At 43.7% G+C, this 27,123-nt stretch overlaps 1 protein-coding gene across 1 annotated transcript in view; it reads left to right on the top strand.

Annotated features, from left to right (window-relative positions):
- The window catches only part of RASGEF1B (RasGEF domain family member 1B), a 336,760-nt gene that overhangs the window by 55,183 nt on the left and 254,454 nt on the right, over positions 1–27,123 (top strand). Inside the window, exon 2 of the mRNA XM_073340489.1 lies at positions 14,417–14,464. Coding sequence (XP_073196590.1) covers positions 14,417–14,464 — 48 coding nt within the window. The remainder of the gene's footprint in view (positions 1–14,416; positions 14,465–27,123) is intronic.

Raw genomic sequence — 27,123 nt, 5'->3', positions numbered from 1 at the left:
TTGTAAAGCTATTTAACTGTGAAAATCCAATTGAATTAGAATATTCCCAAACACATCAGCTAAACGTCAGCAACCAAGACATGCTTTCAGTAGGAAATGTTTCCAATGTGCAGCATTACTGCTAAACTGGAAACTAGTGATCCATGGAACCAATTGGATTAAGTTCTGCTGAAACATTATGGATACATTACTCCAATTACAAATTATTAAAATGCCTTATTTTCAATGCATGAATGCACTTGATTAAATAATTTTACATTGCATTAAGACATGGGTCTTGTACTCTTTAAAATCCATGATATTGAAATCATGTGCACAGATTTTAATTTAGCCTTTTCCATGGTTTTTCTAGCCACGGAACTCAAGTTTGTTCAACGTCTCATTAATCCTCTTTGCCACTCCCTATTTCTAAGGCATCCTTCTGATATAACTGCTCATTTTACCTTTCTGTCTTTGCATCTGAGACCATCATTGACTTCAATTCTCAGTTACACTTGCGGTCTTCTACACCACTCTGATATTTACATGCTACGAGTGGTGTGATGGGGCCATCCTTTGCAAAGGGTCAGTGGAGCTGTGACCGTTTCTACCATCTGAAGATCTGGCCCTGATAGGATTAAAGGTAAATGGCAGAGCCATGCTTTATGCCATGTTAAATGTGCAACACGCCTGCTCTCTCATGCTCTGGTGTCTCTTAATCAGCTGTTTCCTATCATGCAGAACTTTATCAAACGTTCTGGCACATTTGGGATCCAAAGAAACACCCAGTAGAGATTAGAATGAAAACCTAGACCCATGAAGAGGAATTTGAAGCTTGTTTTCTGTGCTACTTTCCACCCACTTTGTATTCAGAATTTTTCATTGTTGTGCCACAATGTTCAAGAGCTAGTCTATATATTTTAAGCGACAGGAGAGTGTGGACTTTATTGGGGAACTAGTTAAAGTGCTATTGATACACGTTAAGATCTCATACCTTGGGATGTGAATTTTGAAGGTGCCGCAGGCTTCAGTAACGTGATAAATGTTCTGGTAGCTATGGGATGACCAGTGGTCATTATTTTTCATTGATAAAACTTGTACGCAACCAGTGAAACCCTAAGAACTTTTGGAAATGGCAGCCCCAGGGAGCACTTAGCCATTGTTCAGGTTTATTTTTGTCACAAAATCACTTTAGTGTATTGATTTGCTGAAGGCTGAAGCCAGTTTTATTTCCAAGATTTCTGAGATGTCTTGTTTCATGTGCTTTACTTGGCAATATCTTAAGTGTTTCCTTGACAGAAAGTTTCAGTTCCCTGCTAATAGTCATCATTTGTTACTAGAGAAAGGAGAACGGGGGACTAAGCTTTTCTCTGTAAGTGCACAGACTTTGCTGTAAAAGGACTCAGTGGTTCTGAAGCTGATAAGGCAAAATAATCTATAGAGAAGATGTGAGAGCATATTGTCAAAAGAGAGATTGATAGGCTAATAATGGTATTCCTGTGGCCTTACCCCTGGACAATCCAGTAGCTGTTTTAATCGTGACACAATAGAAAAGTCTTTTCTGCTTTAATGAGAGCTAATTAACTAGGTTCTACAAGCGGAAGGGTCATTTGAGTGTGGCTGTGATTGGGAAGGGAAAACATAACTGGTGATCCTGGGGACCCTCTAGAAAAAATATCCCAAGGCTAGAAATCATTTTATTACTATGGCCCCCAGCATGCAAATATTTATGGGAGTAACTTTGCACAGGAGTGGTCCGTTGACTTCAGTGTGTGTGTGTGTGTGTGTATTTAGATATGTATTAGAAAGATTATAGACTAGGTTGGTAGCACCCCTTATAAATATTGTTGCCAGACACTCCTCATTATAAAACTCTGTTTTCCATTGCGTATAACTTTACAAAGCTTTAATCATTTGGGCTGACTACTGGGTGTCTGTGTTGAGCTGAAGTTTTTTGCAAAATTTCAGCCAAAATTGTTTGTCCGTTCTCAAGAACAGGGCTAGAGAAAAATACATTGTTTGGCCTATGTTAAAAAATTATGGCAAACTTTTTTTATTTGAACAGCTCTAGTGCCCTCATGCTCTGGAGTGGGGACTTAAAATTTGGCAGGGAGATGGCCTTTGTTCCAGGGATATGCCTTTTGCTTTCCCTGTGAAAATTATAAGCCTTTGATAAACTGCAGTTTGTCCTTGCTCATTAGAGACTTTGACTATAGCCTTAAAATCTCAGAAGATTCCATTCTGACCAAGCATGGTATGGGGGAAGTGTAATCTTTTGTAACCAATTAATGTTAAGTTGTTAAAGGTGCAATAAAACTCAACTTAGATTTCAAGTTCAAGCCTCTAGGCTGGTTACAGAAAACTTTAGTAGAGGACCACTAGGCAACACTTTGAATGATACAACCAAACTTCATTAAAAGAAAAGATAATTAGTTAAGCAAAGAGGCATGCAATTGCCACTTACACAATACTACAATTATACTTTCACTTAAAGATGAAATAGTATTTTGATGGGTGATCAGTCTGCTGACAACAGAGCCTTATAATTGTGGATCCTAATGGTACTCTTTCGATATTAATTGCAGTGCTCCTCCAAGTTAGCAAAATTATTCCTTTTTAATACTCTGTTATAATGTACTTAGGGCCCTACCAAATTCACACCATGAAAAACGCATCACGGACCATGAAATCTGATCTCCCCCTGTGAAATCTGGTCTTTTGTATGCTTTTACCCCTATTCATACAGATTTCACCAGAGGGAGACCAGCATTTCTCAAATTGGGGGCTCTGACCCAAAAGGGAGTTGCAGGGGGGGGGTCACAGGATTATTTTAGGGGTGTCACAGTATTTCCACCCTTACTTTTGCACTGCCTTCAGATCTGGGCGCCTAAAGAGCGGCAGTTGTTACCATGGTACCATGCCATCCTTACTTCTGCGTTGCTGCTGGCAGTGTCTCTGTTTTCAGAGTGGGGCTCCTGGCAGCAGCCGCTGCTCTCCAGCTGCCCAGCTCAGAAGGCAGTGCGCTGCCAGCAGCAGCAGCACAGAAGTAGGGGTAGCAGCACCGCAACCCCCCTACAATAACCTTGAGGACCTCCCCCCGCGCGCCCGCCCACAACTCCTTTATGGGTCAGGACCACTACAATTGCAACACCATGAAATTTCAGATTTCAATAGCTGAAATCATGTAATTTACGATTTAAAAAATCCTATGACTCTGAAATTGACCAAAATGGACCATGAATTTGGTAGGGCCCTAAATATACTAATTAACATTAAACTGTCATTTACCATAATTATATTTCCATGGCTTTATTTGGCTCTTTACATTATGTATTATTTCAATTAATATCTGCACCAATGTCCTTCCCATACTATCAATATGGACAGCATTTTAATACAACATTCACAATTCTCAAAAACACTCCTTAAAATCCTTGTTCAAACTGCTTATAACCAAAACCTAATGGCAACATAACCCTGGCTCGTGTCATGAGAAAGTGAGAGTCAACCATAACACTCTGTCTTCACATTATCTTGGATTTTTCTCACACTAGCAACTTGAATTTCCCATACTCCTCTACATTGAGACCCCAAATCTAACTTCTACTTATTCCTTAAGTTAAATCATCTGAACTGTGAACTGAGGTGGAGAGCCTGGGTCTGATGGGCAAGGAGACCAGGAGCCAGAGAGGGAAATGGGGGGCATAGTTGGGCTGCAGGATGGTGGACGCTGAGATCAGTGGAGGAGCAGGGGGAGGGGAAGGACTGAGATTGGCTGAACAAGGAGACTGGGACTAGGAGTTCATGTGGGAGGAATGGGGCAGGGGAAAGACCTCTGACAAGGAATTGGGGTTCAGGGGGAATACTAGGACTGGCTGGACAAAGAGAGTAGGGCAAGGAGCTGGGGAGGTGATGGGACAGAGTCTGAGACTTAGTGAGCAGCCCTGGGAGGGAGATTGGAACTGGGAGCCAGTGGGACACGGGGAGGGGAGAGACAGATTGGATGTGGGGAGCTGGCATTGGCTGGGCGAGGAGACTGGGGCCAGTGAGTTGGGACAGAAATGGGGGGACTGGGACTGGATGTAGGGATGGGGAGAGACTGGGATGGGTGGGGATTGGGACTTAGAGAGAGAGCCCAGGGAGAGAGATGAAGTCTGGTGGGGCAAAGAAACAGGGACTGGGATGAGAAGCCTGACAGATGGAGACTGAGACTGGTAGGTGAGAAGAATAGGACTGGGCCAAGGAGCCAGTGGTGGGGAAGTGACAGGAGTGGGACATGAGCAAGTTGGAGTGGATAGGGCAGAAAGGGTTAAGCATGGGGGGAAATGACAGAAGTCTGTTTCCACTAGAACACACTCCCCTCGAGGTCCTGGAATGAAGCTCAAAATTCCTCAGTCTCACCAATCATCTTGCTGTCAGTAGATAACTGTGAAACCCTCCAGCAAAGTGTGTTTGTGTGTGTGTGTCTCAAACTAACTTGATACTGTTTTTGAGGAGGCTAGAAATTTGGTTGATAAAGGTAATAATGCTGAAGTAATATACTCAGACTTCTCTAAGGCATTTGACTTGGTATGACCCAATATTTTGATTAAAAAACCAAGAACAATACAAAATCAACAAGCACACTTGAAAGGGATTAAAAACTGGATAGCAGGTCTCAAAATGTAATTGTAAATGGGGAATAGTCACTGAGCCGGTGTTTTTTTTGTGGGGTTCCATGGAGATTGGTTCTTGCCCTAGATTATTTTTAACCTCTTTATCAATGACCTGGAAGAAAACATAAGATCATTACTGATAAAGTCTGCATATGACACACAAATTGGGGGAGTGCTAAATAATGGAGAGGCCAGGTCATTGATACAAAGCAATGTGGATCGATTGGTAAATGAGGCACAAACAAGCAATGTATTCTAATATGGATAAGTGTAAATGGATCCAACTAGGAACAAAAAATGTAGCCCATAGTTACTCTATCTCGGGTAGCAGTAACTCTGAAAAAGACTTGGCAGTCGTGAGGGTTGGTTAGTTGAACACGGGCTCCGAGAGTGAGACTGTGGCCAAAAGGGCTAACTTGGATGCACGAACAGGAATCTTGAATAGGAGTAGAGAGTTGGTATATCTCTGTGTTTGGCAGAGGGGTGACCACTGTTGGAATATTGTGTTCAGTTTTGGTGCTCATGATTCAAGAAGGATGTTGATAAATTGGAGAGGATTCACAGAGGAGCCACAAGCATGATTAAAGGATTGGAAAGCATGACTTAAAATGACTGAATTCTTTGAGTCTATCTATGTAGTTTAACAAAGAGAAAGTTAATGGGTGACTTGATCACAGTCTGTAAGTACCTCTATGGGGAATAAATATTGGATAATGGGCTCTTCGGTCTAGCAGACAAAGGTGTAATATGATTTAGTGTCTGAAAGTTGAAGCTAGATCTATTCAGATTGGAAATAAGATATACATTTTTAACAGTGAAGGTAATTAACCATTGGAACAATTTACCAAGGGTAATGGTGGATTCTTCCTCACTGGCAATTTTTAAAATCAAGATTGGATGCTTTTTCTCAAAGATATGCTCTATTTCAAACAGGAATTATGTTGAGGAAGTTCTTTGGCCTGTGATGTACTGGAGGGCCAAATAGATGATTACAGTGGTCCCTTCTGGCCTTGGAATGAATGAATCTACGAATCTTACCCTTTGGCTATCTTAACTATTCAGATTATAAGATCTCAGGGCAGATGTTGTCTCGCATTATGCATATGTAGTCCCTAGTAAAATGAGTCCTGGTCTCATTTGGGGTCTCTAGTCAGGGGTTCTCACAACAAAATTTTTGGTGGCCTCAGAGTATGTCCATCAACTCTTACTGGTGGCCGCTCTGACAATTTTTCCTAGAACACTTTAATTAACTTTAGGAAAAACAAATAAATATGCACATATACATGTCCAAATCATTGTAATTTATTCATGTGGGGTGGTTTTTTTGCGGACTCAGTCATGTACAGTTGTCTCTATTCTTTATTGGACCTAAACAGAATAGAAACACAAATAAGGTGCTTTGCACATTCTTGTCTCTTTTTGTTGTTTCTTTTGCTTGTTGGTTGCTTTTTAAAAAAAGACTTGATAGCTAGTAAGTTTGCTGCTGCGAAAAGTAATATTTGTATGTTTGTTAATATCGCTTTCACAGCCTCCCAGCTAGCTAGTAAGTCTGCTGTGAAAAGTGATATTAACAAACATCAATTTTCACAGCAAACTTACTCAGCCCTGGCAAACCAGGGGACAAACTAAGCCCTGGATGGGGAGGTCGGTAGGGAGGCAGCAGGGGCCAGAAGGGATGGATGGGTGGCTGGGGAAACAGCTGGGGCCAGGGGTGATGGGGGAGGGGGGGCGGCCATGAGCCAAGGGCCGGCACCTGCTGCAGAGTGGCTAAGGTCCAGAGCCAGAACCCAAAGACCCATGACTGGATCCTGCCCCCCAGCTACCCAGACTGAAGCCTGAACCTCACTGCCCCCAGGAAGGTGGGGAACTCACTGGCTGCCAGTTCCTCTGGCATTTGTAGCTCCAGAGGGGGGCAGAGCTCAACCCCTGCTGGAGGCCCTGGGGGAGGCTCCACTGCTTTGCCGCCGACCTCCCGGTGCCCAGGAGGCTGTCATGCCCACAAGAAAAGCTCCTGGTGGCCACATGCAGCCGCGGTGGCTGCATTGGAGAAATGCTGCTCTGTGTGCAACTGTGTAATACAAATAAGGAGATTGTTTGTTTGAACTCTGCAGTCCTTGTGTCATTTTAAAAATGCTTTGTCGTACAGCAATAACGTGTCTGTCTCACATTCAGGTAACAATTTTGGACCTTCCTTGCAATCAATTTAAAACCCATTCGTTCCTGTGGATGGTATGCACAGACTCCAATGACCAATGGATTAAACCTGGGCCTTATACCACAAAAATTGTGACTTGAAATTCAGTGATGGGGAGGGGAGGGGGATTATATTTTCATTACAAATTCTTCCTGATTTTTATTCTGCCAGAAGTCAAATAGATCACTGTATTCTCACCACTTAATTATTCTTATCAAGCAAAAATACTCTGCATTTGATTGGATTGGGATTCATCTGAATGAATTGCAGCCATCTGAAGTGTTGAACGTTTCCTGTTCAATGAGACGTCTCTGCTGTCTTGAGGCTGAGGAAGGAACACTCTGCAGCTGACATTTCAATAATTTAAAATACATTAAACGTTCGACAATACGGGAAAGGGGGCAGAGGGAGCAGGATTGCTATTTATGGTTATAGCTCAGGAAAAGGCAATACTTCCTCAAAGAGCGTCAAAAAGTGCAATCATGCTCATTAGCCTGTATCCCCACTGTGCAAGCCGTCCTGCGGGGGAAGGGTGAGGTCACAAAAATGCAGAAAGAACAGCAGTGAGGATTCCTGCTACAATGGGAATACGTCTGGAGCACTTCCTTGTGTGGTGGTTTCTTTTTGTGTGTATTGTGTCAGTGCCTCAGAGCCCCCATCCTGGGTCAGGACCAAATTGTGCTAGATAAGAACTAGAACTAGATAAGTTAATGGAAGAGGGTTCAAAAAAGAACTAGGTACGTTCATGGAGGATAGGTCCAACAATAGCTATTCGCCAGGATGGGCGGGAATGCAAAGCCATGCTCTGAAGTTGTCCCTAACTTCTATTTGCCAGAAGCTGGGAATGGACAAAACGGGATGGGTCACTTGATGATTACCTGTTCAGTTCATTTCCTCGGAAGCACCTGGCCAGTGTTGGAAGACAGGATACTGGGCTAGATGGACCTCTGGTCTGACACAGTATGGCTGTTCTTATGTGCAAGGCACTGTACAAACACAGAACAAAAAGATGGTTTCTGCCCCAAAGAGCTTACAGTTTCCTCCTTGATGGGCACATATCTCACAAATGCAGAAGTCCTGCAAGTCCAGAGCACACTTGAATTTACTATAGTCTTCCACTTTATGTCTAGCATTTATGTAGTAGTTTCATCTTCCAAGTATATCACAGACATTTTAATGACTAAATGATGCTGCCATGCTCCCGTGAGGTTGGCGACGGCAGAAGTATTGTTTTTCACAATTTACTGATGAACAGTTGAGGCCAAGGGGTTAAACAGCTTGTGGAATGGCACAGAGGAATCCTAGAATCATAGAATATCAGGGTTGGAGGGACCTCAGGAGGTCATCTTGTCCAACCCCCCGCTCAGAGCAGGACCAATCCCCAACTAACAAGCTAACAGCAGAGCTGGGATTTGAAGTTGGAAGCTCCTAGCCTGTGTTCACTCTGCTAGCCTACTCTTTTCTATATGTCTGATGCTGGTGGGACATTCCTTGATCTATGCCTTGCGCTGGGTGAACAACTGAGACTGTAGCAAGGAAGATTAATTCCAGAATGTTTTTCTCTCTTCCCCGCTGTACAACACACTATGGGCAATACTATTGGATACTCCCCCTGTTCTCCATCACTATTTGCTTTTAGGTTTACTAGCAAGTACATAATAAAATACCTGCTAACTAGAGAAGGACAATAGTGTATGGGCTTCTGTGGATCCAGCTGCAGAAGACACATCTCCAAGAGCATGCCTTTTGCTTTGCCTTGCGCCCAAATCTGCCTTCTGAGATGCACGCCTAATTTCCATTCAAGTTGGTAGGAATTTCATGCACGTATCTGGTGCAAAAGTTGACCCTAAATAGCTGGGGGTGGGTAGGGAATTAAAATGCTCCATTAGAGAGAGCCCACAGCACAATGAGGAGGCATGGTTTTGGTCCTCACTGTTCTTGTTGAGTTATCCTTCACTAGCTTCTGGGTTCTTTCATGCAGCCTTAATTGTTTTGAACTTTAATTAAACTCTCTCTGGGCTTTGGAAGCTCTTCATTGCTTAGGAAAGAAATTTTGATTGCTCGCTAGGCTTCCCTAGTGGCACTCATGCCTCTTGTTGGAAACACGTGGGTTTGCGTAAGCCATGTAGTAAGTGCACAGGGCAACTTTGCTGCCGCATTTGGAAAAACTGTTCACTTTGTGGAAAGGATTTCTTCAGATGCTGGGAATCATTCTATAGGTGCTGGAGGCAGGGATGGGGTGGAGGCAAAGGTGGCTTTTTGGTGCCAGGAAGAGACCTGCCCAGCCCCTGGCGTAAATTAGAACACACTGTAATTTACACTTTGTTCCCATGGTGCTCTGTAGGCCCTTGACCAGAGACTCTTGTAGTGCAAGGTACTCTGGTCAAGCTCCCAATTTAGCTCGTGTGCTGGAGATTGCAAGCAGGGATGGTGCAGGGTCCTCACACCAGCTCCACAGCAGCTGAGGGTGTGTGCTGGGCAGGGGTTTTCAGAGGGTCATTTCCACCTACTTAAAGGTCCTTTTATGTTGCCAGAGCAACATGGTTTTTCCAATATTCAGTAGACCCCAATCTCTTCCTACTGGCCCAGCTGATGTTGCTGAATTCTTTATGCCATGTATGGTAGAGATTAGGGGGGTGGACAAAGGCTAGCAGGCTGACCATCAAGACTGAAGTGATGGGTGATGGGTGACAACGACCTCTGCCTGTCTTAGAGAGGAGAGGGTGCATGTGTCCACCATTTCTGATGCAGGTGCACAGTCTGGAGGGTCTGATTTAGATGCTGCTGCTTTTCAGTTTTGGCTTCTTGTCCGTACCATGACTCTGACTGCAGCACAGCTGGGTAAGGAAGCCCAGGGTTTTTCAGCTGATGCGCTCCAAAACCTGCTGGGGGTCTGTGGCTCCCTCCTTCCTAATATTTCTGTACAGGAATACATGGAATCTGATTTGATTCAACTTCCCGTAGCCCTCTTAGCTTTTTGCTCTTGCAGTTCCCTTCTATCTCGCTTTCTGGCTTCTCCATCAAATTCCAAATGTTCGCTTTCCTGTGCAACTGTGTTTGAGGCTTCCTAGGTAATATTCCATGCAGACTTTGTGATTTTGGAGAATACTAAGCATTAGTCTCCAGGACGTTAATTATCCATAAATGTGTGTGAATCCAGACTACATTAGTCTCCTACCTTAGACTTTTACATGCACTGAATTCATCATTAAATAATGCTGCACGAACAGCGCCTCCCAACCCTTTGCTTCAAAGTTATTCATAGATACAAGAGGTTGCATGCTTCAGCACGTGGCATGTTACAGAGAGGGATGTTTAGCAGCGATACAGGCAGTTCAACTCACTTGTAGTTTATATGCCAGTGAAACTAAACTATTCAAATGCCTCCAGCCCTTGGTGTCCTATCTCTCGGGATGAGCTACTCTGTGAACCAATACAGGTTACTGAGGTTATCTTTATTAAAAATTAGACACATGCAACTCTACATTTCTGGTGGGTGAACATTCAGATTTTTTTAATCAGAATTATCAGATTTGGTATAATGGATACAGCATAATAAGCGACACACCTACAGCTTGACTATTATCAGTATATTATTTACTCATGATAACTGTGCTTACTGAACATTCCTTTCAGTTAATTTTCTACTTAAATTTTGAGGGTTGGACAGCCATAAACGGTAACTCTGTGGAACGCTGTCAAAATGTCTTCAAGGGCAGCCCTTTCACAAAGAGTAAATCAGTGATGGCACACGTTACTTTCAGTCTTCAGGAAATAATGTGGCAGCAGTACCATACATTACAGCTGCTTAAAATTTGTGAATCTTTTTACAAAAATGTATGCGAGAATTATTTGCCCTCATCTCCAAAAATTTCAATTTTCATGTACAATTTCAGGGGATTGAAAAATGTATTTGCAGTGAAGCATGTGGAAACCTGTAAGGCCATTTTTGCACTTGAGAATTTTGGAAAAGCTCTTAGAGCATGAGATGGCTGAAAGCTGCTTGGTCTAGGATATAATATAAGGCGAGGAATCAGGAGATTTTGAGTTCTATTCCCACCTATGTCCCTTGTTGGAATTATTAGCAAGCCTATGGTGTATAGCACTTTACAAGCATTATTTAGTTGTGAAGTAAGTAAATATGATCAGTCTTATTTCACTGTGAGGAAGTGGAGGCTAAGAGGTTATATCACTAGGGTTCTGTCACAAGTCAAGCGTTTTAACCATGATTAAAATCCAGGTCTCCTGATTTATTATCCTATGTCTAATCCACCAGACCACAGCTCCCAGGCCTACTAAATCACTTGATGGAAAATTTGCTCCTGTGTGCAGTGAATTAAGTGCATGGAGCCAAAGGGATCCTCCACTGACTGGCCTTAATACTATTATGGCAGGAATCACTGGAGCTGTTATATAGTCTTATGAGTTATATTTCTTAATTGACAAGCTCAGTTCATTGTTGGAAGAAATGCTGTGGTGTTAGTTTTATGATGCAGGATTTTTGCTGTCTGCCTTAACCAGAGTCAATTCTTGGGGCAGAGTTAATTCCTGGGAGCTGGTCATTGGTTTGATGATATTCCTGGAAAAAAGGATTGCCTATGTGCTGTTGTGACCATGTCTGTTCCAAGACTGGTGTATATAGTGTAATCAAACAAAGATGCATTAAGAATATATCCAGACTCCAAGCCATTTATTTCTCCTTCCATGAAAAGTCAATCTGTGTGGCCTGACATCTGCTACTGCTTGGCAGAAAATAGACAACACTATACAGGTACACACTGTAGCAATTTATAAAGACTATTTAGTACATAAATTAAATCAATTTTCATTTTCCTTCAGTTTACAAAACTGCTCTGGTTTTATGGAATTTTTACTAACTCAAAAACCAGGGGCATTTCACTGGGGAAAAAAGTGTGTGTTTAATATGTCATCCAGATCTAGTTAGGGCAGTTGCTGCTGCTTCCTTCCTCTCTAATTACTACATTGTTTCTGGTTAAATGAGGACTGAAATAGAGCTACTTGCAGTGTGCAAAGTTAAGCACATGCAGAAGTTTTTGCAGGATTGGGGCCTATATAAGTAACACAGGTGGTAGAGGTCTGGGTTTTTTGGAGTGCCAGGTCCTGGATGCTGTCACTGTCAAATGCAAAGTCTTGTGTATCTGGAAGACAGGTGATGGCCAAAAATACTTAGCAGCTGTGGAATTGTTACAAGTTCTTGCACAAATGACCAGTGAGCTCATTACATAATCCAAAATGAGAAAGGAAGGGGTGTTCTTATATGTACATTTATATAGTATTGAAGGAAAGAATGACAACAGGTTTTGGAAAAAAAAAGTAATTATGAAAACGCCATCTCTCAACCACGCACACATACTTTTAAAGTTTTTGCCTAATTCTGTGGGGACAGTGTCACATCTTTTTCCAAATGCAGAAAATCTCAACAAAGGTGAAATTCAGTCTTGGGAGGTACGCACGTAACCTCCATTGAAGTCGGTGGACGTTGTAGGCTTGTACTTGGGCAGAGCTTGATCCTATGATAGTAATAGTCTAAAATTGTTACTATAGATTAGAGCAGTGGTTCTCAACCTTTCCAGACGACTATACTCCTTTTAGGAGTCAGATTTGTTTTGCGTACCCCCAAGTTTCACCTCACTTAAAAATGACTTGCTTACAAAATCAGACACAAAAATACAGAAGTGTCACAGTGAACTATTACTGAAAAATTGCTGACGTTCTCATTTTACCATATAATTATAAATCAGTTGGAATATAAATATTGCACTTACATGTCAGTGTTTAGTATATAGAGCAGTATAAACAAGTCATTGTCTGTATGCAATTTTAGTTTGTACTGACTTCGCTAGTGTTTTGTATGTAGTCTGTTGTAAAACTAGGCAAATATCTAGATGAGTTGATGTACCCCCTGGAAAAACTCTGCGTACCCCTAGGGATACACGTACCCCTGGTTGAGAGCCACTGGATTAGAGCATCAATGCTCTGAGCCCTTCTGTGGCTGTATTTTTTTTATTAAAGCTTTTCTTTTATTACTGTTTGGTTCAATCAAGCCTGAAGAGACTTTGTTTTTGCAGGAGGTCCTCCAGGAGTAGCAAGAAGTGTAAACAATACACCTAGAACAGGAACTAATATTCAGCATGCCAGTCATGCCAGGTACTTCCTTCCTGCAGGAAGGCACAATGAGAATGAGGCTCAGACACCTTAATCTTAATAAAAAAGAAGAACATGGAGACAGACTCCTTATTTCTTTACTGGCGCACCATTTGTTACAGCAGCATTTGCCAGGGCTATAAATACTTTACAACCAACTCTAAAATTTATTCCAATTAATGTGGGATCTTTTTCTTTTTCTTTTTTTTAAAGTATAAAAGCCCAGCTGAGTGTTGGGGAATGTGGGGCTGGTGTATTTATACACATAAATTATTCCACAAAGATAGAGAGAACAAGATGGCACACACTGAGTAGCAAATAGCTCTGCAAGGCTCAGAGGCTGAAAACCAGACCCTGATCTTTCGAGTGGGTTTGTGTGTTTTTTTTGAGAATGTGCAGTGATGTTGCATGCAATGCGTCAGAGATTCCACTCTCCTGACGTTGCTTTTCCTTGCACCAGTGAAAGGGCGTACAGATATTGTTTCCACTGCCTTGCCAGATCCTGATTTTCTGTTACTACTTGTTTCCTTAAAAGGAAAATCTGAGAACAGTGTCAGTCACCTGAAAAATCATTTGGGGCTTCAAAGTAGGGCCTGTCACAATGGGCAAATATTGAGTATCTGACCCCATTGCAACAGCATGAGGATTGATGATGACCCTGGTCTCTCCACACTTCCTCTGTGTTTAAATGTGGTACAGGCAGTAGGAGTGAAGATTTAGGCAAGAGACTTTAATCCACGAGAAGGGCTGATCCTGCAGCCCTTATGCAGGGAAAACATTACTTGATGTCTCTGAGAGAAATCCTGGGGAATGGAACAAAGATTATGTGAAAGGGCTTTTATCTGTGCAGTGGTGGTGAGGGTCAGAGATGGGATGGGATAGAATCCACAACTACAGCTGGGCGGGCTGTCCGGGCAGCAGGGACATGGCCACTATGACGGGGCATTGAAGGGAGGAGACAGAGGAACTTAGGAAGTGACTCACTCCTACCCCAGTAGTTGTGTTGTGCATGAACCCACTGGCTACACTCCTTCCTCTTCCCAGGTTGCCCATGTCTTCCTCCGGTGTCAGGCACCTGCCATGGAGATATGGAAGCAGCGGATAGAGAATTCCTCTGGACGGGGACTGTGCTGGTTGTGCATAGTCATACACCACTTTCCAGCTGCCTTTGGGTTTTATACACCCACAGTGAGGCATTTCTGGATTTGGCCATCAGGTGAATGATGGCTGAATGAGGTCTTTGGCCAGATTTTCCAAAGCGCTAGCATCTAGCCGCTTTTATTAAGAACAATGAGAGCTGCTGGGTTCTGAACACTTCTCATCATCGGGCCCATGATGTCTGAACCAGGTATGTGTTGGCCTCCTTTTCCCCTCTCCTTTACATTAGTCTTGATGCCCCTCTCTCTTTCTTTTTGTTTTGTAGTCCAGAAGTCAGTCCCGAATTGGCCTGAAGCAAAGCACCAAGCAGAAGGTATGTTCATTCTTTTGCTCAGTACTATGTCTGTCTTCTTTCTTAGTTTATAATGGCTGCATAGATTTCATGAGAAAAGAATTTCTGGTTTTCATGGCTACAGTTCCATGCCGCACAAAGATCCGTGGGGAAACAATGGAGAATTCTTTCAGCCAAGTAGATTTTATGGGGAGAAGCTGCTGGGGTTTAGGATCCCCCACACCCGCTGTTTCCCCATGATTAATGGCTATACCATTTAATCTCAAGAGCATTTCTGCGAAAATTAATGAAGAATGATTACCTCACACTGCCTAGTGCAGCAGCTCAATAGGTCACATGGAGTCGCACTGAAAAACGGAGCCCGGAAGAATTCTCTTGGAGCCTTTGATTTACTGAGTGTTCAGCTGTGATGCTGAGATGCAGTTTGTGGCCCTGTCACTCCTGACCAGTTACCAATAACTAAGAGTTAACAGGAGTGTTCTATTGATCACATCTTGATCCCCACAGAATGAGCAAAATGAGTTGTGGGAGGTAGGATGCTGAATGGTTGGAAAAAGAGGAAGGACTATACTTGAGAGGGCTGAATGAAAAGGGGGTTTACTTGTTCCACAAAGTGGATGAGGCAGGTAGAAAGTGTGGTGTGCAGGGGGAGAGGGGTTGCCCTTCCTAGGTGATCAGGTTTATCAGTGTTCCAGCCTGTGCTTTGGGGAGCGGATAGGTTTGCTGAGGTCAGGAGCCAGATTCACTCTGTGTGTGTGTAAAAAGCACTCTCCTACACCTTCAGCAGCACCTGCCCTTGGAGAAACATGTATCCATGGGAGAAGCCAGGCAGCAAGGACCCAGTCCCTAGGGTTACACCGGACAGGAACAGCTCTCTTTGAAAACTGGGCTCGATCCAATCACCACCTTCTGAGGCTCCCTGGAAGATGTGGTGGAAGAGTGCATGACGCAGTCAGAGTCAGGGCTGGCTCCAGGCACCAGCATTCCAAGCAGGTTCTTGGGGCGGCACTGTGAAAGGGTCCGCAGTCCGTGTGCCGTCAAGGTGGCAACCTCTTTCCTCAGGCTGCTGTGGTGGCAATTTGGCGGCAGCTTCTGTCTTCAGACGTCCTGCTTGGGGCGGCAAAAACGGTAGAGCCAGCCCTGGTCAGAGTGGTTCAACTCCCTGGTAGGCTGGTAGAACTGGGTGGGAAAACTTGCTTGGACCCAGGTGTTCAGTGTTGTAAATCTTCTTCTTCTTCTCCTCACCCCGATGCATCTTTAAACACACAGGAAGCAGTACAGCATTGCCATTCATTCCTGTTCATGGCTTGTTCCTCCATTAAGCCCTGCCTCATTTTGTCCCAAATACATTTTAAATATATACATTAAAAATAGTATTTCCAATATAAGTTTTGGGGTTTTTTTGGGGGGGGGGTTGGTCTGACTCTCTTAACAGTATCTTTTGTCGTTATTTATTTGTATTCCAGTAGTGCCTGAGGACCCCAAATGAGATCAGAGCACTCCAAAAAGTAATTTTCCCCTTTGCTGATACTCACACCTTCTTGTCAACTGTTGGAAATGGGTGATGTCCACCTTGATTGCATTGGCCTCGTGAGCCCTACAAAAGTCATTTTCCTCCTTTGATATTCACCCCTTCTTGTCAACTCTTGAGACTCGGCCACTTCCACCTTAATTGAATTAGCCTCTTTAGCACTGACACCCACGCCTCCCCCCCCAGTCGGTAAGGCAACTCCTGTCTTTTCATGTGCTGTGATATTTATAATTGTACTCATTTTGGTTCAAGCACAAGCTTACTGATGTGTGGTTCAAGGCTTTACAAAAGCTGCTAATCTAAGCATGGCATGTTATAGAAAAAGCAGAGGAACAAGATGGCCAAGATTTTAAGAAGTTTTGATCTCTGATCTTCCCTCCAGCTTTACTTTAATCCTATCAAGTGTATTCCAGCTGTATATTGGGAAGCTTGAAAAGATCTATTCCGAACAAATTTTATTAGATGCTCTGTTATTTCCAAACTAGATGTCTTGGCAGGGTGGAGGTGGAGGGTGAGGGTGGGGGTGGGAGTTGGGGGTAAAGCGTACAACAGATACATGTGGTTAAAAAGCAGAACCTCCACTCTGAACCCATGTGAATTTGTGGTCTGGATTTGATTTCGTATCATAACTCACTAGTGTGGTATTGGTTCTGACTGAGTAGGAATCTGTCTTCTGGTCTTTTTCAGCTATAACCATAATCTAGCAACTCTGGGCTGGATCCTTTTTTGGTGTAAAATGGCATAACACCCCTGAAGTCCAATATACATGAGCTGAGGTTCTGTCCAAATATCCTCACCAAAGTCTGCTGAGTGTGGATAATGTCACAAGAATAGCTGATCTAATAAGATTTCTGCAAATAAACTTGGAAGTTCATCTTGCAAGATTTTAGCCTTGCCAAACCTGAACCCAAACTCAAGATCATGTTTGGCTTCAGACCACAAAACCTAACCCTAATCTGTATCGAAAACTGGATTGAAAAAACACCACCTTGAACTATGAAAGGGAGAATTGATTGGAATAAAACCTACTTGGGAAGAGTGGGGCCTATACCTGAAGAAGGACACAGAAATTCAGTCAGGTGCTCTGAACAACCCAGCTCACAAATATTATTAGTTTATATTTAATTTAGCTGATGCCCTAGACCTATAATTCAAAGACAGTTTGCAGGCTGATTAATTTTCTTCACACTTAGTAGCACTCTTCTTCTTTGACTTTTGACAGGTTTCAGAGGAACAGCCGTGTTAGTCTGTATTCGCAAAAAGAAAAGGAGTACTTGTGGCACCTTGCCACAAGTACTCCTTTTCTTTTGACTTTTGAGTAACCCTGACAATTTTTAAGTCAAACCACTTTTGCAAATCAAAGTCAAATGACGGTTAAAAATTGGGCTTTGGAAGAAATAAAGATGTGTCTCTTCATAGTTCTGTATTACGAGCAATGATACTCTTGAGACTCATGCAATGTACCACTTTTGTGTGGTTAAAAATAGAAAAAAATGAGCTAAAATTCAGACTGCTTCTCAGTGGTGTTAATTCTTAACACTTCTCTTCAAAGCAATGTAAAGCCTCTAGTTAATTAATCCTACACACCCTGGTGAGGAGAGTAAGCCTGACCAACACTCATTTAAAGATGAAACTGAAGTAAAAAAATTAAGGTACATTTTCTACACAGTGGACACTGATTTTGGGCGCCCAACTTCGGACACTTTCAATCTTACTTCAGAATTGCCAAACACTTTCAACTGCAGCTGATGTCAATGAGCCCCTGAAGTTCTCAGCACCTCAGAAAATTAGGTCTTAAATGTCTCAGGTTGGTTGCCCAAATATTAATGCAGCCCAGATCACTGGCCACTTTGGACCTAAGGGACTTGCTACAGTGGAGAGTCTGTCTGAAGATGGATGAGAACTGTGGTCTTGGTTGCTATTTCTGTGTTGGGATCACTAGATCAACCTTCTCCCAGCATATAGCACTTAGTAGATTTCCAAATTGCATTACCCAGCCCCAGTTCTACCCCATGTTTCCATGTCAAAGTGAATCCATTCTGCTATTAGCCCATTGGCCCAGTAGAGGGTTCTTTGCCATCCTGAGCTCTCTAATGCTAAAAGCAATTCAGTGGAGCTAGAAGAATACATAATTAGACTAGGTCCCACACTAGGTTCCTGTTGTGTTCCCTGCCCCTTCTTCCACAGTTCTGCTCAGTAATTATGGAAACAGCCTTTTTCAGGTAGATTATACCCAGTACAACATCAACAAAGGGGAGTTGTGCTCTTGTAACTCTGGTGAGATCCAAGGCAAGAAGTGGGTTATTCTAAACTGGTCCTGTGTTTCTCTGGGAAAGGAAAATATGCTGAGCAGTCTGGACTTACTTATTTAATATGTAACACAGTCACAGTGGGCATCTAATTTATTTCAGTGCAAGTCGCAAAAGTCCATGCAGTTATCCGTGCAACATGCTGTTGCAGCCTTCAGGAAAGATCAGATCTGAGCTAAGTCCAGTGCCTCAGAATGACAGTCAGACTTTTAAGGGCACTGGTGGAGCTGTGTCTACCGGGAGGAAAGGCTACCATTTGAGAACACATTACTGATTTATCAGAAAGATGGTCCGTGCTGCAGCCTTGCAGTGTACTGCATGCAATGCAGGGCTCTTCCTTTGGAGAAAGAGGAGAGGTGTTCATTAGCCACTACCTCCAGAGAGTAAGGGTTTTGTTGTGTGAGCTTGAATAGCTAGCGTCTCAGAATTTAAGCAAGCACTATGAAGCATGTTTAAGATCTGCTTGTACAAACCATCTTTTTGTTGTGTGTTAGTACACCACCTACCACAACAGTCCATAAATAGGGCTTCTAGGCACTATGATGATATAAATAAATAATAATGTGTCCGTCGCTTGCGTGATCTACTGAGGATCTTGGGGCAGGACTGGACCTGAGGTACAAGGGGTGTGTAAGAAGTGCATGGAGAGATGGATGAATTAAAAAATCTTCCTTCCTGTGGGGGGAATCAAGTAACTCCTATTGGCTGCAGTGGGAGTTAAATCTCTTCCCATGGGAAAACAGTAAGACCAAATGCGGTCTGCTGGATAGGGGGCTGGCCAGGGTGTTGGAAGAGATGGATTCTGCTCCTGGGTCTACTGCTGTGCTATCTTGATGTTGGGCAAAATCATTTCACCTCTCTGCCTCAGTTTCCTCTCCCACCCTGCCTTACCTATTTAGGTTGCGAGAGCTCTGGCAAAGGACACCTCTATTATATGGGTTTGTGCAGTGCCCAGCACTGTGGGGGCCACAAGGCACAATTGCAAATGTTAAAGAAAAATAATCATTCTAGAATTTCAGAAATAAAGCCCTGCAGCTGCTTCAACCTTTGGAGAGTTTTGGAACTTGTGGTACGCTACAAAGGAGCATTTACCAGTTCAGTTTTTATGGCGTGGGGAAAAACGGTCTAGTTACCTCATTTCCCCTTAGCTGGAAAGCGGTGGTTAGATCCCCTCAGTGATGATCTTCGGCCTCTTCCTAGGGTGTTTGTGTGCACGTCTCGTACTCTTGTCTCCCCTACGATAAATAAGGGGGTCAACATGTCTATGCAATGTATTATATCTTCATCTGTAGCCAATGGCCATTTCTAAGGATGTACAGCTATAGCCTTTCTGTGGTAAGTGGCTGTACAGGGGCAGAGTTAAGGTTGTTTTTGCATATTCTCTCCCCTTTCAGAGACTTTCTTTTTACTCTCCTGACTTCTTCCAGAGGTAAGAGTGGTTTGTCCTTTCATTTAACTTGAGGGTCAGCATCCCCATATTCTCTCTTGAATTGTACTCTCCCTCTCTTGTACATTGTGCTTATAGGGTTCTTTCTTTCTTTCTTTCTTTCTTTCTTTCTTTCTTTCTTTCTTTCTTTCTTTCTTTCTTTCTTTCTTTCAACTGTTTGTTCAAAGATCCGTTCTGCTTTTTCAGGGCCTGGGCTTGTGAGGTGGCTGAAATGGGAGCTAAGGGAGCTCAGCACCTTACAAGACTAGGCCCTCAGTTCCCTAGGGCCATGCCATCCTGTCTCTCATTAAAAGCTAATACCTTTGCCCCTTTTCAGTCCCAGTGGCTAGTCAAAGTTTTGTGTTCTGTGCAGTGGTGTACAGAGGAATAAAAATTTGGCCGATTTTTGGAGGGGCACTTTCCCCACCCCCCCGCGGCCAGAGGAGCTGCCTCCCCTGGCTTCGGCCCTGGCGCACATAGAGCTGGCTCTTCCTTCCTCCCTCATGGCTCTGGGCTGGAAGAGCTGTCATCTCCTGCCCCGTCCCGAGAACAAGGAACTGGCACTTCCCGCTACGGCAGGTGGAGCTGGCTCTCCTCTCCCCCCACCCCCACCCCCCGCCCCAGGGCCAGTGGAGCTGTCCCTTGCCACCGTGGCTCTCCCTCCCTGCCTTGGCAGCCCTGAGACAGGAGGAGTTTGCTCTCCCTGTTCCGGCCCCAGAGGCGTTCTGTGCCCCTGCTGACTGGGGCTATGCTTCTGCTCCCCCCCCCACCTCCCCACGCATGCTTCTGGTCCTGCGAATGTTCCTGATGGGGACAGAAATTGATAATTTGGTGTTTTCCTTGATGTAATGTTTGTTTACAAGAAATGTATCAGGGTCTCCTTCTCCAAATGCCGGAGGAACTGGAAGCAAAGGAATAGTTTCTTAACTTCCAGCCCCAAGCCTCTTTAGCTAACACCAGACCAAAAAAACCTCTTTGTAGCTTTTTTTTCTAGGGTCATACACTGTATCCACAGGTTGCTGCATGGCTTGTTTGCTTTTTGCCTCAGTCTCTTTATCTTCTGTTTGTCTCAGTTTGTCTTTTTTATATGCACGCTCTCACCCACCCACCGACGTGGGCATGATACTGAGTGGAACCCTTTGCCTGCGCTGGTCATTTCTGGGCAGACTCTCTTCGGCCTTATTTTAGGTGTGGCCCCTTCAGTGTTGCTTACAGGTATCTTAAGGGAAAGACATGGTCTCATGTAATTATTAACAAGGTTTTAATTCACCCCATTAAAAGGTTTTATCCAGCTCATAACAACGTTAGAGTTCTTCGCTAACACTTGCTTGGGTAGGAAAGGAATGTTCTGTGTGTGTGTTCCCCTTTTGTGTTCCTTTTCCATGAATATCGCAGTGAATGAGTTAGTGGGAAGCATTGTTCACTGAGAAATTTGAATTTGTAGTTTGAACACTTCGAATTTGCAAAGACAAATATTTGCACCGGAAACCTGATTTTATGGTACGCTTATTCAGTCGGGAAGCAGAGACAATAGCAAGGATCATATAATTATACCCTTTAGAGGTCAGTTTTCTGCTTCATCTCTTCAGTCCCTCATTGTCACAAGTCCTCTGGTCCAGTGGTTCTCAACCAGGGATCCGGGGAGCCATGAGCAGGTTTCCGGGGGGCTGCCAAGCATGGCCAGCGTTAGACTTGCTAGGGCCCAGGGCAGAAAGCTGAAGCCCCACCGCACAGGAGTGCAGCCCGGGCCCCAAGCCCCAGCACCTGGGGCTGAAGCCGAAGCCTGAGCAACTTAGCTTCGTGGTGCCCACTGTGGCGTGGGGCCCAAGGCAATTGCCCTGCTTGCTGCCCCTTAACGCCAGCCCTGTCTTTTATGTGGAGAAAAACAGTGTTTGTGGCACAGGTGGGCTGTGGAGTTTTTTAGCATGCTGGGTGGGGGCCTCAGAAGGAAAAAGGTCGGGAACCCCTGCTCTAGCCTTCTCCTCCTTTCCCCCCATGGCTCTGCTTCCACTTCCAGTCCTGTCAGATGTACTCCTCCACTTTAGTCCCGACATGGCGCCGCTGCTCACACCAATCCTACATCTGTGACTCGTGCTCAATCAAACCTAGCCAAGATGTCTTCAGTTTAGAACACTGCATAACCACAACAAACTGCTTCGGGACAAACAATAGAAATGATTCAGTGAATAATTTTGGATGATGAATATATTCAGCTACATAAGCTGCTTACAGATAATTTGTGAACAAAAACAAGCCAAATTCCTCAAATCCGTTATTCACTATGAATGATTTGCTCAGCTCTGTACATGTTTCACAGATGTCTTTGTGTTTCCAAATCTCTCTGTCCGTCTCTTGCTGCCTGTACCCGCAAAGTCTTCAGTGTCTCTACTTCTTTCTTCTTTCACGTCTTTTTTGTTTGCAACCTCTTCTTTCTGAAGACATCACTTGCTGTATGTCTTCCCAGTAATTCTGTTTGCTCACAGTACATTCTGATTCCTAGAAAGGGAATTAGCATAGATCTGATTTATGAGACTTCTGAGTATTGTTTTACAATGTTCTCTTTAAAGAAAACCTGGTCATAAAACGTGGAAGTCTCTAAAAGATTTGATTCCCAAATTACATTTCAATCCCAGCTCAGTGGACTAACACACACACTTCAATCCCTAATAATACTGCTTTGTATGTTCTGCATTTATTAGTATGGTCTCTAGGAACAAGTATGGTCCTTCAGAAGCCACCTCCACGTTTTACTCACATTACTCAGAAAATGCGTTGCTCAGTATTTCTGCCAGTAACGGTAGTAAGCTATTTGTTTAGAATACAACTCATCACAGATTTAGCCCCTCTTTTAGCCAATCTTTCAGGATTTCAAGAATGTATTTGATATTCATGAGGAATTGCTGGGTGGTTTTTATGTTCATGTTGCTCCTGACCATTCAGTAATCATTGCTCAGCTATTGAGAGTGGTTGCCTGAATCTTGCAGTATTTTTTTTCCTGCTTCCTGATTGGTGACTGAAACTCTTCCAACAGGAGAGTAATAATGAACTTACAGTGTCAATAATACAAAGAATAAATATTTGTGATAAAATATGAGAAACCTTTAGGATTCATGGAGATCTGATCATCAATTGATTAATTATGAATAAAGAATAATATGACCCTATTGGGACAATCAGGGTCCAGACACTGCTGGGGAAAAACAGGGGGTCAGAACCCCAAAGAATAAGCAATTGAATCAACTGATTGTATACAATATTATTGTACTATAAAAGTGTATAGAGTAAAGTCTTTTATGAAAGCTGGTGACATACTGGTGATTAATGTCATTGCCTGGTGTATGTATGGGTGGTGTGTAAAGAGTAGGTGTTCTGTAAATATGTTACTAAAATATGTTCAGACCAAGCAATCCAAGTGAAGCTGATAAACAAATTTATCCTAGACAAAGGCATGTTGTTTATCTGTGTCTCCAATGTAAATTGAGCAAGGTGAGGCCAGCGATAATGGAAGTCCCTTTGTATCTAAGGTACTGTGCCTTCTCATTGATGTCTGTCCGTGCCCGCCAGTGTAAGCTGCACTATGCGCAGATGGAAGTGTAGAATTTACACGTCATGGTCTATATCGGGCAGATGCTTACATCTAAATGACATCGCTATAACTGAATAGTAAACCTGTCCTGTTCAACGTACGTCATTTTTACTTCAGCTCAGAAAATCCACCCCACTGATCTAGCTCTCTGTCTTCAGGAAGAGTGGATACTAGCCATGGGAATTTCAGAAATAATCAGGCAGGCCCAAATTTGGTAGGGCTGGCAATATTTCCCCTGTTCTCTTGGTACTGCAAAGTCTTGGCCTAAAATACCACAGATCCAACAGACACACCTTGGACACTCCTCTCTGCTGCAAAGAATGCCAGCCAGTGTACAAAACCAAATGCTTTCGCTGCCAAGCCTCAATCCACAAGGCTGAAACACTGCAGCTGCCCCTGAAGCGTTTCCTCCAGGCATCTTAAGGATTCACAGCTGAAAAGAAGAATGTGCTGGTGTGTCCCTATGCTGGGGGAAACGGATCAGTGGTTTAAGTGAGATGTGCAAAGCTGCAAACAGTGTATCAGGATGATGATGGAGTGATGCTGGACCTCCACTTATTACTGAGACTTGTCATTTCCTCCCTCTTCTCCTAAAGAGCAGGTGAACTTGGCAGTTTGGAGTTGAGGATGGATTTTCTCTGTCACTAGGTTGTTTTTTTTTACACACTCATTTATTTTTGCTTTTGCTGCTTTCCCTTTCCCCGATATCAATATCTCTAACGTCCATGCTCCCAAGAACCAGGCAAATGCTGGTCCCTACTCTGCTTCTGTGATGCTTCAGAAAAATGTAACAAGCCCCGTGGGTGTTGGAGCACTCCCACTGCTAGATCTCCGAGTGCTTATCATTTGCTCATAAGCCCAGCATGCCTGTAGGGGTAGAATGAAAGGGCTAAGGGGAGACGTAAGCCAGTTTGACAAGGAGTAAGAGATGGTGACATTTTATGGCTTGTACTTCACTTCATTCTAATGGTAGCCTCTGTATCAAGGCTGTATTTACTGCTCACCTATGAGGCAGGCTGGTAATTTTGCAAATACTGGATCTAGGCCATCTGCTGCCACGATCCTCCCACCCCCTCGAGAATTTACTTGATGGCTGACCACACTCCCCTTTGTAGACAGCCTTCTACCCACGCACAGTATAACTATAACTCGTATCTGCTATTTTATTTTATAAAAATCTGTACAGCTTCTCTAAATGACGGAAGTGGTGGATTGGGGTAGGGGAGAGAGAGTCCAGGACAGGCTGGCTGTAGGGGAAGGAAAGGGAACAGGACAAAGTTGCACTGGCTGGGAGAGGGGAGGGGGATGCAAGGGTAGGGAAAGGAAGCAGTTGGCAGCATGATGTGACAATGGCTGGGGACCACTGAAGAAGTACCCGAGTTATAGTCAACATGAATTAGCCAGGAAGGGGTGGGTGGAGGAAGCAGCCAGGAAGGGGTGGGGGAGGGGCAAAGGGAGCCCCCAAGAAATAGCAGGTGCAGGCCGAGGACCTGCAGAGGAAGGGCATGAAGGACATCTGTTAGTTTGGGATGGAAGGACACCGATTCCCCACCTGAAACATCAAATCCTCCCCCTCCCCCCGCTTTCTGTCATGCCTTCCCGGAAGTGGGGAGGTTCTCTCATTGCTGGGCAATTCTGATGTCTTGTCAGAGTCCGTGTGTGTGGCATGGCACTGGCTCAGCACAACTTTCTCATGCTTGTTCCTTACGTGCTGCGTGGGAGGAGAGTAGCTCTTCATGTGCGGAGCTCTAATTCTCTTCCGCCCAACTGTGGGCCCCCTGCGATCCTACCTGTCATAACTGACCCTCCCTGAACTATACCATATGGTATCTAAAGAAGGCACCAACTAGATCATCCAGCAATGAGAATCCAGCCACCTGCACATAGGACAAGGTTTTCAGAGATGCCAATGCATTCACATATCTAATGGCAGTTACTGCAGTTGCACGGACATTCATGGTAGCAGGCTTAATTGGGAACTTGTGCATCTAACTAGCCAAGTGTGCATGCAGTTACCCCAACGATGTGTGTGTATATGCATGTGCAAATTCATACACATATTGGTGTGATGTTCTAAAAATATCTCCTTAAAGTCAGTGCCTGTGGTTGATGATCCTAGCACAGATTCTTATTTTCTTGAGAAGTTTAAATATTTTAAAAGCCACTGTAAAAGCACTTAAACCAAAATATATCATCACAGCTTTGTATCCTTTCCATTGTCTTTCTTGGTGCTGTTGCCAAAAGGTAAAGGGACAGGTAAAGCCCTGTAGACGTGTAGAATAGGGATTGTTAGCTGGAAGATAGGTAAACATGCCCTACAGAGGCTTTCTGTAAAGTCTAATTTCCTTGACTGTATAATTCTATGACTCTGGGCAAATTTCTATGAGCAGCTCATCATGTATTGTTTCAAACAGGTCATAAGCCCTTCCAGTGCAAACACAAATGATTTATATTATCCACATTTGGAGGAGCAGCATCTTTCCTATGTGTTCTGACCCTTTTGTATCTTTTCTTTCCCTTCTGCTAGAGACTAGGATTATGGTTTTAGACTTTGAGTTTAACTAGACAGGTGCATCAAGATGTCAGCTGAATCATAGGCTGAAATGAATACTCGTTTCCCAGTACTGACCTGAATTAGTTTGGTAATGTGAAGAGATGTCTTTGTATAAAGTGTACCATGTTGGGCAGCTTCTCTTTGATGCCAGCCAGCTCTGCAAAAACGATTGAGCTTTCCATTACAAACCCAGTTTTTGGGAGTTCCAGAATATCTACCTGTCTTCAGTTGTACTAGCCTCCAACTTGCACAGGGTTGAAACTTATGCTAAGGGTTACCATATGCGTGTGATTTGTGTGTCTGCACGTGGAAGGGGGAATATGTAGGACTGTACCTCCTAGAGCAGCCTGCTAAGCCCTACAGGAATGTATCTCTGCGCAATAACGTGAGCACTGGATTAATGTGACCTAGCCAACAAATACACCTGTTAACAGTCTACATTTTCTGCACAGGGAGGTTTTAGCAAGTTTCTGTTTTAACATTCTTGTTACAGTCTCCAGGGAACTAAACTGTATACCTTGTAGCTTAGTGGTCATTTTGCATACAGCCCAATGCTATTGTGCAATAGTAATGGCTGGTGGGGGTGGCTGGGAGTATGCCTCACATTCAACTGCACTCTTGGGTGGTGGATGTAGATTGGCAGAGAAGGAGGGGATTGTGCTAAGAAATTGTTGTGCCCCAGGTTGAAACACTGTTCTCCATTGATAGTAGCCACCATTGTTAGCAAACATGGAAGGGGCTGTACATGAAAAGTAAGGGTCATGTGGTCTAACCTACCTTGTAGACTCCATTCCCTACTTCAAAGGAAACCTTCATCTGTTCTGTTGTTCACAAGTAATTGCTCCTGCTTAGTTCTGATGGCAGAATAGGAGAGGAAAGCTAAACCTGGGATGAAGCCACAATGCAGCAAAAAACGTGTACGGAAGTAGAGATTGTTCAAAACAAAAGAGGTGACACAGTCTGAGTGAACTCCATGGGCCCAGTTCTGCTCCCATTGACACCAATGTAAATAGAGCAATGCCCCTGACTTCAGCCTGAGTCAAGAGCAGAATTTGCCCGTTGTTCACGTTTTACTGTTGATTTTAGTAATGCCTTGGGGATGCATTATTCATAAGCACTCTGAAAATGGATCTTTTGCCCATCAAACGGCATGAACAGTGTTCTGAATTGATTGTAAATGGATAATCTGGTAGGAGAGCTACATCAGAATTCAGCAGAAAAGAATAAATTGTAACAGCAAATGATTGATTAATTTTGAAGAAGCTGGTGGTGGT

This window comes from Lepidochelys kempii, chromosome 4, assembly GCF_965140265.1.
Source record: "Lepidochelys kempii isolate rLepKem1 chromosome 4, rLepKem1.hap2, whole genome shotgun sequence".
Taxonomy (NCBI): Eukaryota; Metazoa; Chordata; order Testudines; family Cheloniidae; genus Lepidochelys; species Lepidochelys kempii.
This window is presented reverse-complemented; position numbering and strand designations above follow the sequence as displayed.